At 34.7% G+C, this 16202-nt stretch overlaps 1 protein-coding gene and 1 non-coding gene across 3 annotated transcripts; both read left to right on the top strand.

Moving 5' to 3' along the window:
• Nucleotides 1-976: 976 nt before the first annotated feature.
• LOC106138505 (NEDD4-binding protein 1) lies at nucleotides 977-13663 on the top strand. 2 transcript variants are annotated; one of them, XM_013339673.2, is made up of 7 exons: nucleotides 977-1170; nucleotides 1485-1541; nucleotides 2529-3320; nucleotides 3917-4092; nucleotides 11407-11508; nucleotides 11875-11994; nucleotides 12782-13663. In XM_013339673.2, the coding sequence occupies exons 2-7, from the start codon at nucleotides 1518-1520 to the stop codon at nucleotides 13032-13034; spliced, it is 1467 nt and encodes a 488-aa protein (XP_013195127.2). In that variant the 5' UTR covers nucleotides 977-1170; nucleotides 1485-1517; the 3' UTR covers nucleotides 13035-13663. The 2 variants fall into 2 exon arrangements, with proteins under 2 accessions (XP_013195127.2, XP_060807800.1); XM_060951817.1 differs by having other exon boundaries at nucleotides 977-1541.
• On the top strand, nucleotides 6274-6345 carry Trnaq-uug (transfer RNA glutamine (anticodon UUG)). Its single transcript has one exon. It is a non-coding gene; the product is annotated as a tRNA-Gln (tRNA).
• Nucleotides 13664-16202: the final 2539 nt, after the last annotated feature.

The following is a 16202-nucleotide window of genomic DNA, read 5'->3' as shown; positions in this document are numbered from 1 at the left end:
AGATAAGAAAAAAGGACATTGATTAAAATAAGGGGGAATTAAAAAAATAATATTGTGTTGGCGGATTGACTTGATTAGAAAATTCTACTAAATTAATTCTTTCCCACAAGATGTGCTAATCTTGTTAGGTATTTGAGTATAATTAAATAATAGTCAATAGAATATTAACTGGAAGTATGTACTTAGTTCTCTAATAAACGGTAGCAGTTCTTATTAAGCCTTTTGATTGGAAATATTTGAATTAATTATTGTGGCAATACTCACGAACGGAAAATAAATATACCTATGTATTGTAATCTTCAAGTAATGTTTTCAAATCTGTGATTGTAATACACTTTAACCTAAGTAGGTACGTAAACATTAGTTAATACTTTTATATATACATAAAAATACAATTAATATAAAGAAAATCAATGTCAGATTATCAACACCATAACTTGTAGAAAAAGAAAATATAGATCTAAGAAAACTCAAATCTGATTTTATTTTAAAACACTAATCAATTTCCAATTCTCAATCTTACCTTTAATTATTTATTTAGAAAAGAATCATTGTGAACGAAACTGTAGCATAAAATCTCTTTATGATCCTCTAGGTAGGTCTCGCATATAAATAGATACACGATTGCCATAATGGTCCTTCATCCATTTATTTTAACAAAATATATACCTATAAAATAAAATGGAGGGAAAACAAATATTTTTATAAAGATGTTTTTAACTGGCCAGTCTCATATATAAAAAGTCTGAGTGGCCCAAGGTAGGTCCTGCGGGTGTTTTTTTGGCGGGAACCCATACGCCCATTTTTTGTATAAATATTCTATAACGAGGACTGACTGAACTCGACATAGGCAAAAATAAAAAGGTAAATCTACATAGTTCACACTAAAATAGGATATGTGGTAGGGCAACACTAGTCGCCCAAGATGACAATTTCAATTTTGTCAATGTCAAATAAACATGATCGAAAACTACTTTTTGTTTCTCTTGTCAACTTCCACATCGCATCTGTTTTTTGTGGTCAAATTGTATTCTCGTGTTTTTAAATGCCGTTTTGGGAGATATTTTTGTGATTTATTTATGTACATTTGTGATAGAAACATTGTGTTTTAATAATCGTATAAATTATTCACCATTCATAATGGGAAAGCCGTCGAACACACGACTATCCGTTAGTTCATATAAAACGTTTTCTCATTTGAAACTATTGTGTTTTGTTCATTTTCTACAATAAATCAACAACTAGACTACATACCAGAAAATATTAGTTCGAATTCTACTAAGTATGCATACAGAAAAAGTAAAGGTCATTCAAAAAATTGCAAATATTGCAATATTTAATCGTGAACTGTATTAATATATGTGAAATAAGTGTGGTTTTGTATGAAATCAACAGTTTTAGACCACAATAAATCCGTATTCTATCAGTTGATTTATTGTCTCAGATAAAGAGTTATTTATATCCATTTTATTTTTCAATTGTAGTGATAGTGTAGTTAGTCTTAGTGTTGCATTTAAATGTTTTTCCCCATCATGCCAAGAGTAAGTATTTAACAACTAAATACACAGCTATGATTTTGCGTAGGTTCTAACTGACATAATGATTGTCTCCTCCTATAAACTTGGGATTCTTCTTTTAGGCGACAGACTAGCAACATGTCACTATACGAATCTCATTTTTATCATTAGGCAAACAGCTGAAGTCTTTTCCAGACTATTTGCTCTGTCTACCCTGCAAGGGATATAGATGTGATTATATGTATGTATGATGATTGTCAAACATCTGCTGGCACTTAGTTCAGGGTTAATGATTCAAACAAATTAATTTTTATTAAATTGTTTATGGTAATCTAGGAGTGGATTTCAAGTAATAAGGTCCTAAAATGATGGCTCTACTCCATGACCATGTCGGCAGGCCAGGAATCTAACCCTATTTTAACCATAGTTGCTATAAATGCATGTTCCCTAATTAACTTTCTAATAGAATCTCTTCTACCATGTAAAGTAAGGGATAAATATATGTCTGTAATGTAAATTATTTAACCATATTAAATTAAATTTCAACAAATGCTGAATAATTTTTTTCTTTTTCTTCATTAAGCCATACAGCTGAACTTGGACTTACCGTCTCTTCTAGACTTAGCTACCTATTTCTTGAAATCATGTTATAATCATGTATTTTTCTATATAGGATAAAGACATGATTATATGTATGTTTACAAATTTCATTGTTACACCCGAATTAGTTGAAATCTTTGTGGAATATTCAACTTTGTTTACATATAATTTCTTTTAATTTAAACTTATTAGCCTTTAAAAGCTGCAACAGGTTAACTTAATGCTAATATCATTCTCTACCAGTTCAGTGTAACCTTTTTGAAAAATGCAAAAAGAAATAATATATTATTTTGTTGTCCAAGAACTAACTAACATACGTACTTATATATTTAATGTATGCTTACCCTAAAAAACAATTATAATATATAAATTGGATGCATAATAATTAAAATATTGTGTGTTGGTTTTCAGAGAAAGAAAAGTAAGAATGCTTCAACACACTCTTTTCCAATTAATTCAATAAATTCTAAAAAGTCTGCGAACGAGTACAAAGTGAACCGACGGAAAACAAATAAGAATATTAAAAAACTTTTTGAAAAACTACGCAGTGAGAGTGATACATCCTTAATATCAGTACAATCTTCCTTTGAAAACACCACAGTCGCTCAAGATGATACTGTAATAATATTAGATCACAATGACAACCATGGAGAAAAAAGGAAAATAAACGAATGTATTGTGAGCGAGTCTAAACGCCCAAGAAATGATAACACGATTGTTATAAATGATGATGATGATGTTGACACTAAGACATCTGAAAACACAAATAGTCCAGCCAAATGTATAAACCCAATTAATTGCTCCACTCCCATAGCTAAACCTTCCACATCAAGACTTGGTGTTGTAAACGTAACTAAAGAGATTAACGAAGATTCATATTTAACCATAGATCTGACTACTGATAGTGAATTGAGGGGCGAGACTAGTAAACAGAATACTGTTATAGATTTGGTTAATAAGTCCGATGCTCCAGATTGTAGTATAGTATCAGTTAGTAATGCAAGTTTGTCGAGTGGTGATTCGGATGTGACTGTGGTCAATATGATGAAAAAGAAGAGTACGAATAAAAATATGCGTAAGATTGCAAACGGGATAGCGAAGTTAAATTCTACGGAGAAAGGACGCTTGTTGGAGCTGATCACGAAGAATATATTCAGTGGGTGTCAGTTACCTGTCACCGTAGAGAGCTCACATAACGTTGCGGTAAGTTAATGAGTTGTGAAAATGAAATAAAATTGTTTTTTTTTTATGCATTTTTTCGCAATAAAAAATACTTTGAGACCTCTGTATTGGTAACACATATCATAATTTATTACATACTTTTACAATGTTTATACCCAAAACATTCTAAATGCATACATGCATGCATTGCATGCATGCATACGCATATGATGCATACATATGATCACGTCTATATCCCTAGCGGGGTAGACAGAGCCAACAGTCTTGAAATGACTGATAGGCCACGCTTAGCTGTCTGGCTTTGTGATGGAATTGAGATTCAAATAGTGACAGGTTGCTAGCCCATCGCCTAAAAGAGGAATCCCAAGTTTATAAGACTATCCCATAGTCGCCTTTTACGACATCCGTGGGAAAGAGATGGAGTGGTCCTATTCTTTTTTGTAATGGTGCCGGGAACCACACGGCACCATTCTAAATGTTTGTAATAAATTATGAATGAACACTTGACATAACAATTAAACTCTAACTTTGATTAATATAAAGATACTCGAACTAAAAACTAGGATTGGAAAATCAAATTTTAATTTCCCACAATAATAATAATTCACGCATTCCAGGAACGCACAACCCGTGGCACGGAAACCCAAGAACATACATATATTCGGGAAGTCATTTTAGGTGAAACGCCATCTAGGAATAGCATAGGGAGTAACATATACAACCCGCAACGAGAAATCAAAAACAAATCTGGGCTACGGATGGTCGTTATAGACGGTAGCAATGTGGCTATGGAGTAAGTATGAAGCTGTTTTGGGGTTCAAGTGGATATAGGGGCTTTATCGGGAATTCACTCAAATCAGCAGGGTTATTCATTCATCCATCTTGCTGAGGTGAAGCGACAACCCGAAATTGATTGTGATTTTTAGAATTTCTGTATGTTTCTTCTTCCTCCTGGCTTTAGTCCCGGTTGCATCCTCACCTTTCTGGAGAGGAACCCGGGGTATACCTTTGACCATGGATCCTGAATTGGGTGAGTCAGATTTCAACACGAAGCGACTCCCACCTGACCTCCACAATCTTTTCATAGAAACCTAACCCGTATTGGATCCATGGTTACACATCTAGTTGCCTGAATTTGCAGGTTTCCTCACGATGTTTTCATTCACTGTAGAACACCGGTTAGTATTCAAACTAATGTACATAACTTTGAAAATAGTCATTGGTACATGGGATTGGAACCCGAAACTCAGCAATATCTGCTTCCAAATGCCAAATTCTTATCGGCGTATCACCAAAAGCAGAGCTGACGACAGTGCTGCCTCTTCCGAACTAACGACGTACTAAAATGGGATTCAACAAGACAGAAACATTTGTTTGGGATTGATTTTTCAAAAGTGGAACCAACAATGAGCAAGCGAACGATCAGCGATCGATTGCTCATTTTTTTTTCACTGTTAGCGCCAATAGCGATTTCGATTTAGACTACTATAGACTACAGTCTAATTGGAACTACAATTTGAACACTGCACAGGATGTGATCAGACCAGATCAGCGCATTGTATAACTTCATCATACACATGCATATGCTGAGTGCAAACCCTTTTGGTCGCATCATCTTATTTTTTTTATGTCTATGATTATGAACAATGTAATGTTATCTTTTGCGCCAAATAAAGATTTTTCTTTTTTTCTTTTCTTATGTGTTCAAAATGTTGTGCACATAAATAAGTAATTTCAATACCGATGTTTTTGGAATCACTTGTCTTGATACTATTTCAGTATCCACCCATAGATTCCAAACGGTAGTATTACTATTGAAATCAGAACCATGAAAAGAATTTGATTCATGTGATTCGCTACTCTCATAGATCTATTTTGGATGTAATAAAAGACGACTAAAGGAAGCACTTTAAACTAGGTGATTAGTATAGAATCACTCTAGTTTTTGGATGTCATAAAAGACGACTAAAGGAAGTACTTTAAACTAGGTGATTAGTATAGAATTACTCTGGTTTTTGGATGTCATAGAAGACGACTAAAGGAAGTACTTTAAACTAGGTGATTAGTATAGGATCACTCTGGTTTTTAGATGTCATAAAAGACGACTAAAGGAAGCACTTTTACCTAGTGCAAATTGATGATCCAAGTGATGCCAGACGGGACTCACTATAATTATTATAGCTTAAAAATCGAATTTAGGATCCAATAGTGACATGTTGCTAGCCCATCGCCTATAAGAAGTATCCGAAGCTTATTAGCCAAACCCAGGAGGTGTTTTCCAAAAAGTCATAACTCAGATTTTTAATTCTATTTCATAAAACCGTAAGCGAAAACATGCAAAGATGAGAGAGAGAGAGTTCTACTAATTTTAGTACATCTGAGATGGCTTAGCAAAGTTTTACCATAGAAATAACTTTTTCCTCCTGACCTTAAACTCTCACCTCTTTGGAGATTTGAGCCCGGGATAGCTTCGCCTTTTTGACCACCACTCAGGAATGGGTGTGTCAGGTTTTTACACGAACGACTCCCACCTGACCTCCGCAACCTCTGCAGGGGAACCTAACCGGCATTGGATCATGGCTACACATTCCGTTGCCTGAATGTGCAGGTTTCTCTCACCGTAAGAGCATTGGTTAAATTTAGAAGTGGGTTAGTCTGGTGGAAACTATAAACCGAATTAAGAAACGTGTCATTGACCGCAATGGGATTCGAATCTGGGCTTTTTCACGTAAATAGTATTTGTTGTGAAATTATTTGGCAAATCCTGAAAAATCATGTTGTGGAAATTTCGGAAAAATAGTAAAGTCCACAAGGGCTAATTAGACTTCTCATTTTTTTTTAAACATTGCATCAATTGCGCCGTGTAAAGAGACTTAATGCTTCCCATTAAATCCTCTCTATGGCTCCTGATCCTGCCGTGTGGTTCCCGGCACCAATACAGAAAAGAATAGGACCACTCCATCTCCATTTGACGGCCTCTGTGGCGCAGCGGTAGTGCGCTTGTCTTTGACACCAGAGGTCCCGGGTTCGAATCCCGGCCAGGGCATGATGAGAAAAGAACTTTTTCTGATTGGCCTGGGTCTTGGATGTTTATTTATATAAGTATTTATTATAAAACTAGCTTTCCCCCGCGACTCCGTCCGCGCGGATGACGGTCTTCGCATAGATGGTTTATTTCTCCATTTTATTTTCAGTCCGGTCAATTTAGACCAAAAAATAGGAATGAAGCTACATTAATTCCCATCAAGCTGAAAATGAGTATAATTGTTTAAAACACAATCAAAAGCATTATTTCAAAATTCCCCATGATTCCGGTTTAAGGAAAAAAATTACCCAAGGTCAAAGGTAAGAAAATGGGATTTTCACGATTTTCTTCAAAACGGTAAGTTTTATAGGAAAATTATCTCAGACATAGATTGTAGATCATAAAGATATCTATAAAAAGGAATCAATATTTTTTTTCAATAAAGCTACCGTTTCTGAGACATTACGATGCAAAAAGTTGCAAGCGTCATAATATGCATAAGCACGTCTCGTATATACTCTATGTAGCAGTAATATAAGTAAAAATATTGTTCTGTCGGTAATTTTAACTTGAATTCAAAATATATAATATACATAAGTATAATGAAACCCAGTCCCTTCATATATACTGTAGTGAAACCTTGAGACAACATCTGTCTCTCTGTTTAATTGTGTACGTGGCTAGGGTCGTATAGCTGCTTTATCTCAGAATGCTCAACACATGAAATACCGTTAGTCTTTAATAATAGTTATCCTTGCGGGGATACCGTTGTCGGCTATGGACACCACGGCCTCTCATGCCCTAGGAGTGCCGGCCGTTTAGGGCGCCATGCCGCCCTAAATTATATAATCCTCCGTGCTCTTGCCACCATCAATGTTCCAGCCGTTCTAGAACCAAACGGTCTGGCTCGGGATGATGCCAAGAGACCGGATGGTATGACTTTGGTACCCTGGAGATTGGGGCGGCCTTTGGTGTGGGATGCTACTTGTGTCGACACACTTGCGCCGTCTCATCTTCAGTTTACTAAATCTAAGGCCGTTCTGCTTCAAATGAGGCAAAAAACCTCAAAAGGCGCAAATATGTAGTTATCGGGATCAAAGTTTACATCAGATGGCAAGTGTGATAGTGATATTGAAAGGAGAGTGAACGCGGGGAACATGGTGAATGGAGCTTTGCATGCCTTTATGAGCAGTCAGAAACTATCCAAAAAGGCTCGACTGGCTGTGCACAGGAGCGTGTTGGTCCCGACATTAATGTATGGGAGTGAAAGTTGGGTATGGCAAAAGAAGCACGAAAGCAGAATAAATGCAGTGGAAATGAGAGCGTTAAGGAGTATGTTGGGTGTGAAATTGAGTGACCGGATAAGGAACAGTGTGATAAGGGAATGTTGTGATGTGAAAGAAGATGTAGTTACAGGAATAGAAAAGGGTATGTTGAGATGGTTCGGTCTTGTGGAGAGGATGAATGAAAACAGGTTGACTAAGCAGATATACATGGAGAGTGTGGAGGGAAAGGTCGGGGTGGGAAGACCTAGACGAACATATCTTGATCAAATTAAGGACGTCCTGGTAAAGGGTCAAGTCAAAAGTACCCGAAACCGCCGAGCTTGCATGAAGAGAGTTATGAATGTAGATGAAGCAAAGGAAGTATGCAGGGATCGTGGCAAGTGGAAAGAGGTAGTCTCTGCCTACCCCTCCGGGAAAGAGGCGTGATTTTATGTATGTATGTATGTATTTAGTTATCGGTAATATCTATACTTTTGAACCTTTTGGGGTAGAAACTCTGGGACCGGGGGGCCTATCTGCCCATCAGCTTTTCCGACAATTGTCGTAAAAGCTAATTGAGGTATCTCTTGACCGGAGGGCTGGAAATTATCTGGCTCAGAGAATCAGCTTTGCCATTCGAATTGGCAATGCTGCCAGCCTTCTGGGCACATTCCCGCATGTTGATGCTATGCAAGGACTGTACAATTTATAAATTAAATTTTAGTTTGTAGTCATCTTTTTTCTTTCTTTTTATAAGTAGTTTTAGTTTTAATTTGATTATTGCATTGAATTTGATAATTGTAATCTCTATTATTGTCCTAAGATGATTTTCTTCACTAAGGGTTATTCTATTTTTTTTTAAATAATAAATGCGAAAGTTAGTCTTGAGTACCACTGCGTAGTGAAAACACGTGTCTATTCTAACCTATTTCAGACTTTTTCAAGTTTAATAATAAAAATGTTAAAAAAAAATGCGCTAGTAGTACACTACCTCAGAGGTGGCAAGGAAACGGATGCATATTATGACGCTTGCAACTTTTTGCATCGTTATATCACAGAAACGGTAGCTTTGTTGAAAAAAAATATTGATACCTTTTTTAAAGAAAACTTAATGATCTACAATTTATGTCTGAGGTAATTTTCCGATTTGAAAAACTTACCGTTTTAAAGAAAATTGCGATACACTAATTTTTTACCTTTGACCGTGAGTAAATTTTTTTTCTTAAACCGGAATCGTGGGGAATTTTGAAATAATGCTTTTGATTGTGTTTTAAATAATTATACTCATTTTCAGCTTGATGGGAATTAATGTAGCTATGTAGTATTTTTTTCATAGTAATTAGTAGCGGCCCGCTTGTGCAGCAAACGGTTCAAGCCAAAGCCGACTTTAGGCGCTACAGGTTACGGCGCTAAATCCACTGCGGGTAACGCAACGTGTGTTTGCGGTTCTACAGAACAACGTCTATGGATAAACTGAAAAATTAAGATTTTTTTTTTCTTCGTATTTTTTCGGGATAAAAAGTATCCTATTTTACGCCCAGGATAATAAGGTATAATTATACCAAGTTTCATCAAAATCGTACCGTTAGTTTTCACGTGATGCCTGAACATACAGACAGACAGACAAAAATTTTTTTAATCACATTTTTGTGTTTGGTATCGATCCAGTAACACCCCCTGCTATTTATTTTTTCAATATTTTCAATGTACAGAATTGACCTTTCTACAGATTTATTATATGTATAGATATAGTATCGTTGAGTTAGTACTATCTCGTAACACAAGTCTCGAACTTACTTCGAGGCTAACTCAATTAGTGTAATTTGTCCCGTATATACTAATATTTATTTATATACTTATACCTACTTATATTTATTTTTCTTCGTAAAAGCCGACTTAAGTATAGGCTTACAAACTTGGGATTCTTTTTTTTAGGCGATGGGCTAGCAACCTGTCACTATTTGAATCTCAATTATATCGTTAAGCCAAATAGCTGAACATGGTCATTCAGTCTTTTCTAGACTGTTGGCTCTGTCTACCCCGCAAGGGATATAGACGTGACCATATGTATGCAAGTCCTCTATACACTGAACCAATACATACATGCATACATATAATCACGTCTATATCCCTTGCGGGGTAGACAGAGCCTACAGTCTTTTAAAGACTGATAGGCTACGTTTAGCTATTTGGCTTTAAGATAGGATTCAAATAGTGACAACTTCATAGCCCATCGCCTAAAAGAAGAATCCCAAGTTTATAAGCCTACCCCTTAGTCGCCTTTTACGACATCCATGGGAAAGAGATGGAGTGGTCCTATTCTTTTTTGTATTGGTGCCGGGAACCACACGGCACAACTGCTGAACCAATCACTTTTATAATAAGTTTCAACTTCCTATGCCTAGTAGTTTCAGCTGTGCGTTGGCAGTCACTCGTAAATCACGTTCGTGGGAATTTTCTGAAAAATGTAGCCTATGTTTGACCAAGGGTTATGCAAAATTTTATCAAAATCGGTCCAGCAGCGGGTTAGTCATAAAACTGTAACAGACAGACTTTGTCCTGACTTTTTACGGCTGATTATAATGAATTCCACATTTCTTGTCACTGTTTTTTCTTTACTTTGTTTTCACATTTGTGGCGTCTAATAAAAGTCAAGTCAGGCGGTAATTATGAAAAGCAAAATGAAAAAAAAAAAAAAAACTCGGGCCCAGGTAGAGTAAATAGCCACGATTCTGGATTGGGTAAGTCAGGTTTTTACACGAAGCTACTGTAGTCTGACCTCAGTAACCTTTGCCATATTGTAACATTAAACTAACCCATGCATATCATGGTTTCACATCCAGCCTGAATGTGCTGGTTTCCTCAAGATTTACCGATTAGCAATCGAAGTTATCTTAGCCGACTCTGTGATGTCTTTATTTTTTTTGGATGTTCGTAATATATAGATCTATATTTGTAAATTGACGTCCGATGAAAATGCTGCAGTGTAGTTGGTTCCGCCGCTTCTTCTACACATGCGCTTTGGAAGCGGTAGTACTTAGTTATAATTAGATTCAAGTGATGTGACGTCAATAAGTGATACCTTGTATCCAATTTTGAAAATAAATCTATTCTATTCTATTCTATAGGAAATACGTCACTTCTGAAGTACTTGTTTATCACGTTATGAAGGCTGAATTGCGTAACTACTTCAAACTTATTGAACAGGTTCAAATTTTGAGCCCTTAAGCCGCGGGAAAATTGTCTGTAAAATCTTTCAACATTTTAAAAAAAGTACACATGAAATTGCCGCCATTTTTGTGTCAACTTTTTGTGGTCAATCACTCTATATCAGGCCCGATTGAATTAATTGCAAACATTTTATGGGTATATTTGTTATTATTCTGATATAAATGCAGCGTTTTGACCTTTTAATATGCAATTTATTCGATCGGACTTATGCCATGGGCGTAGCCAGGAATCCATACAAGGGGATGAAACAAAACCGACTTCATACAATGTTCCATTTTTGTTTTTCTATTAACATATAACTTTAATGACATTTTATAATAAATAAAGGCGTCTGAGAGAGAGATATTATAGACGCTGTGAAATCTCGATGCAAATTTTCTTTTTCTATTAAACTAAATTCACATTGTAAGATATCTATTGTAAATTGCACAAGTTTTAACGGGTAGGTGACCCTTCTATTGACGACGTTAAAACCTGTTTAATTTACAATATTCATAACGTAATTTTACTATCCCCCTTGCCCATACCTGGCTACGTCCATGCTTCATGTTATAAAATTGTCTAATTTCTTACCACTATGTTTCAGATACACGAAAGGTAGGCAGTTTTCAGTGAAAGCGCTGAAGATCTGCATAGACTACTTCTTAAGGCGCGGGCATATCGTTAAGGCATTTGTGCCAAGGTTCAGGCAAGTCTTTTCGAAAATAAATCAAAAGTAAACTAAATTAAAAAGTCTGTAACTAAAGTTTTTCCAGGAAAATTTAAAAACAATAGTTCAAAGATATTATTGAATGTCCTAGTAGGTGGAAAAGCGTGATAAAGCGACCTTTGGTAATTCGAAATTGATAATTTTGCGATGGAATTCAATTTAAAAATTTAATGAAAGGAATTTTTGCGATAACGACATTTTGCAAAAGGGTTAATTTGCTACAAGGAAATATTTAGCGACATTTTGCAAAACGGACTATTCGCTACTAGGGTATATTTGGTACATTAACTTATTGTTTTAATATTGTTGTCTTCACACGTGCCTCCTCCGCACAAACCCCAACAGGTGTAAGTTCGGGATGAGTTCAGACCCACGTCTTTTGGACGATTTGGAGCGACAGGGCCTCGTTATATACACTCCGTCGAGAGACATCAAGGGACGGCGCGTCTGCTCTTACGATGATAGGTATTAGTTTCTTAGCTGTACATACATGAATTATATGTTTACCCATTACGGGATAGATGAAACTAGCAGTCTCGAAGACTGAAGGGCCTCGTTCAGCTGTATGGCATAAAAGTGGAGAAAGATATATAAACATTTTAAAAACCGCGTTTTAAAAAACAATATCAGCGCCATCTCTGGAAGACCGAGCAAAGCTCGGTCAACCGGGTACTTATATTTAAATGAATAATAAAATATTTTTTGAAGTTTGAATTCATCGTTCTCCTGGCGTTAGTCCCAGTTGAGTCCTCTAGTCTGTAGAGGTCGGGTTGTACCTACAACCACGAGCCTGTCCGGTGGATTGTGTAAGTCACGTTTTTACACGAAGCGACTCCCGTCTGACCTCCGCAACCTAGTTGTTGCATGTTGTACTGGTTTTTTGACGCACATTGTTTATACATAATTACATATTCGTATTCATGCCTCACGGAGTAGACAGAGTCGAAAAGCCGTCTAGATAGTGGCGGAGGCTGCAACTGGGAATGCGAAAAGATTATGGGAGGCGGGTAGACAGAGTCATAAGTATCTAATGAACTCGAAGGCCGCGTCAATAGTCTAATGTAGTATAGTCTGGAGCCATTCCCTTAATTCTTATAACAATTCTTACAATCTACAAGGGAACAGCAGCAGCGCGTGCGCACTACGTTTTTTTATTCGCTACCATTTTCTTTTATTGTTATGGATTTGAATTGTGGTTTCTTTGGTATTTATTTTGTAATTTGCAGTTAATGGTAATTTATGGTATCCCAAGGTACATAGTACAATGCGCCGCAGAGTTCGACGGCGTTATAGTATCCGGAGACAATTACAGGGACTTGCATTGTGAGAATCCAAGATGGCAGTACGTTATAGAGAACAGACTCCTCCCATTTACCTGGGTCAATGACATGATCATGTTCCCGAGAGACCCTTTGGGCAGAAACGGGCCGACGTTAGAAGAGTTCTTAAGGCACCCCACTCCTGCAAATATGACCTCCGATAATTGTCCTACAAGTTTTCTGTGAAACCTTTTGAAAACCAAAGATTTTTAAAATTTTATGTTACCAATTTTTGTTTGTAACGAAGATTTCTTTAGTTCAATACAAAAAATTACGAGTTATTAATAAGAGGTTTAATTTTACATATTCTTAAACAATGTAAGACCCCCCTTGAGGGCGTTATAAATGAGAATAATTCCGAAATTCCTTGCGTACGTTAAGGAAGGGCGGGACAGACATGCTTTCTCTTTTTTTTATTGAGAAATATTAAGTTTTAATTGTAAACATACATTTTATGAGATCTACTTAACATCATTCTTATCTACCTGACAATGCAATGTAAACCATACATAAAAGTTAAGTTCTTAAAATTGGCTATAATTTTATAAATATTCTAATAACATAGTTTTTGAATTATGTTCCGTTTGTACAAATAATTATAAGATCCGCAGAAATTGTTTAAAACATGAAAACTATAAAAGAGTAGAAGTATTTTTTTTTTGTTTTATTTCCATGATTATAATTTATCAAGAATTTCAAATTTAACAACTAAATTATAACGAAGAAGACTTTACCCGGCACGATTGTTTAGTATTTTCTTAACAAAATTTTGATGATATTTGAGATAATTATTGCCAATTTGTATTCTTTGTGCAATTAAATGTCTTCCTACAAAATAATAGTCAAAAAACTCATATAAACTGATTTATTCATTATGAGTTAATTACATTTCGTGGCAACTACAATTACTTTTAAGAGAAATTACTTATTTAAAAAGAAATTTGGAAAGTAAAAATAATTTATTATTTTCCAAGCTTGGGATTTTTTTTTTTATTAAAATGAAAGCTGCGCGTGTACATGTGTAGGTACCATTTTACAGCTTTTCTAAATCGGTTAAATATTATTATGTGAAAAGTCCCTAAGTATTTTAGTTGAAAAAATAGCAAAACGATATTTTATTGTTGTCTTAATAGGGCGGCCCCTTTTAAATTTATCTTGCAGAGTAAATGATTAAAAACAAATATTTGGATAAACAATATGCTGAAATCTTGTGCTTCATAGATCTGGTATTCGAATGAAAAGTACAAAAAATATTTCTCCTAACTCAATTATTTAAGTTATTATTAAGAACTTTTGGTCATATATTGTTAATATAAATATATTGTATATATATAGTATATGTATAATAATATAAAGGACAAATTACACAGATTGTTTAAGCCTCAAAGTAAGTTCGAAACTTGTATTACGAGATACTGACTTAACGATTCTATATTTTTATAATAAATATTTACATAGTTAAACATCCAAGACCCTAGACAATCAGAGAAAGTTCGTTTCTCATCAAGCCCTGGCCGGGATTCGAACCCGGGACCTTCCGTGTCACAGACTAGCTAGCTAGCTAGGCCGTCAAATAAGTAAGTATATCAAAACCATTGTAATTAAGAATATTATACAATATGTGCATAAATATATTTTGATACTGTTGCAATCTTCGATTACACTATCAAAACTGTTGTTTTTCAAAATTTGTTTTCGAAACGTCGAAGTATGTAATAGAAGTTTAAATTTAATATCTAGTTTTTTTTTAATAAATTAGGAATATGTCTTAAATGATTTGTTGTTTTATTAAAAATGTTCTTTGGTAGATTAAGTATATGGTTTATACTTTAAATATTTTTGTCTTTATCATTAAAGTCTAAAATTGATTTTTTTTCTTCATTAGCCCATTATGATTAGTTGATAAGCTATACATAGATCTAAATAATAAAGCTTATGAGACTACAGATTTTTGTGCCAGGTAAGTACAGATAAACAATTCTTATTTTAATACAATATCTTCCAACAAAAATAGTCTAAAAACTCCTATATTCAGGTACAGAATTTCTTTGGTCTAAATTCATACAAAAAAAAATAAAACAACTTTTCAAATTATAAAATTGAACTTTATTAAAAATCAGAAATAACGTTTCGTTTCGCTTAGCATAATATTACAATATAATTGATCATAACTGCCATTTTTCATCATGTAATTTGCACATAGCGGGAAATAATTTTTATTCCTTTTTAAATTCCGTATTCCACAAAAATTCTTTGTTTAAATTAGATACTAAGGTTGATCATATTTAATTAACTGTATAGGCAGTAATTATTGTAGCAGATTTTAATTAGTACTTTGTATACCTACAATTAAATTTCGTTTGTCAGTTTCGATGCATGCCATTAACTACGGCTATCAGGTGGAGTGTTATATCGAATCGCAAAAGTTAAAAAATATATTACTGTATGTAATATAATATTACTACCTAGAAGCATTTATGCTTATCACTGCATATGTGACCTTTGAAATATACTTAAGTGCACTTAAATTACAAAATTGGCGCTATCATAAAAAGCTGTCGTGTAAAAATATAATTGACTAATATAAAAATAACATTACCTTATTCATAATATCACTTTCCTTATACCAAGCTCTATCCATTAGTCTTTCCAAAAACTTTACATTTGTGTAAAAAAAAAACAACAAGAATACAATCAGTTTTTCATATTTTGTTACGGAATGGTTACAGATTACAATCTGTTTGAAAACGACGGAGCTATTGAATATGAGGTTTGTCGTACATTATTATTACATGATACAGAAGTAGCTCAAACAAAACTATGGAATAATAAAATCGCAATTAAATTGATGAAACCGCTAGCATCTAAGGAAGTATAGTTTTGGCACTACCAAGTTTGTGCTAACAGCCAACTATCTACTGCTTTTATGATAAAAATCATTCAACCTACTGCTTTATTCCGATACAAGAATAATAGGAGAATACGTAATAGGTACATAACATTTATTAATTATTTAGTAGTACGCAGGTATCGAGGCAAGGAGAAAGATGGTAAGTCTGTGGGAAAAAGGCGTAATTTGACGATTTCGTGATCATTTTTGTACCTAATCATAAATTTCACAATAACATAAGAAACTAAGTCCTGGCGAATGTGAAGTCACAACTGATGCTTGTAATAGGCTATTTGACTGTAATAAAAATATACATTTCTTTTATGTCATCAGTCTTAATATTATTTTTTTGGAGCGATTTGTAATAACGCGAGATAAAAATATTGCATTATTTTAACAAAATCCGTCTCCGAAAATTAGATTTTTTATGCAGCTGTCACGTAAATAAAACGACCGTGATTGGC

This window comes from Amyelois transitella, chromosome 26 (assembly GCF_032362555.1).
Source record: "Amyelois transitella isolate CPQ chromosome 26, ilAmyTran1.1, whole genome shotgun sequence".
In the NCBI taxonomy this organism is placed as follows: Eukaryota; Metazoa; Arthropoda; class Insecta; order Lepidoptera; family Pyralidae; genus Amyelois; species Amyelois transitella.
The sequence above is the reverse complement of the archived record's forward strand: the minus strand, read 5'-3'. Positions and strand labels throughout refer to the sequence as shown.

Excerpts from the sequence above, each read along its gene's own strand:
- LOC106138505 (XM_013339673.2), top strand. The coding sequence starts at position 1,518 with ATGTTTTTCCCCATCATGCCAAGA. Across the intron at positions 1,542-2,528 it reads TTTTCCCCATCATGCCAAGA|AGAAAGAAAAGTAAGAATGC; the intron begins GTAAGTATTTAA and ends GTTGGTTTTCAG. Across the intron at positions 4,093-11,406 it reads GGTAGCAATGTGGCTATGGA|ATACACGAAAGGTAGGCAGT; the intron begins GTAAGTATGAAG and ends ACTATGTTTCAG.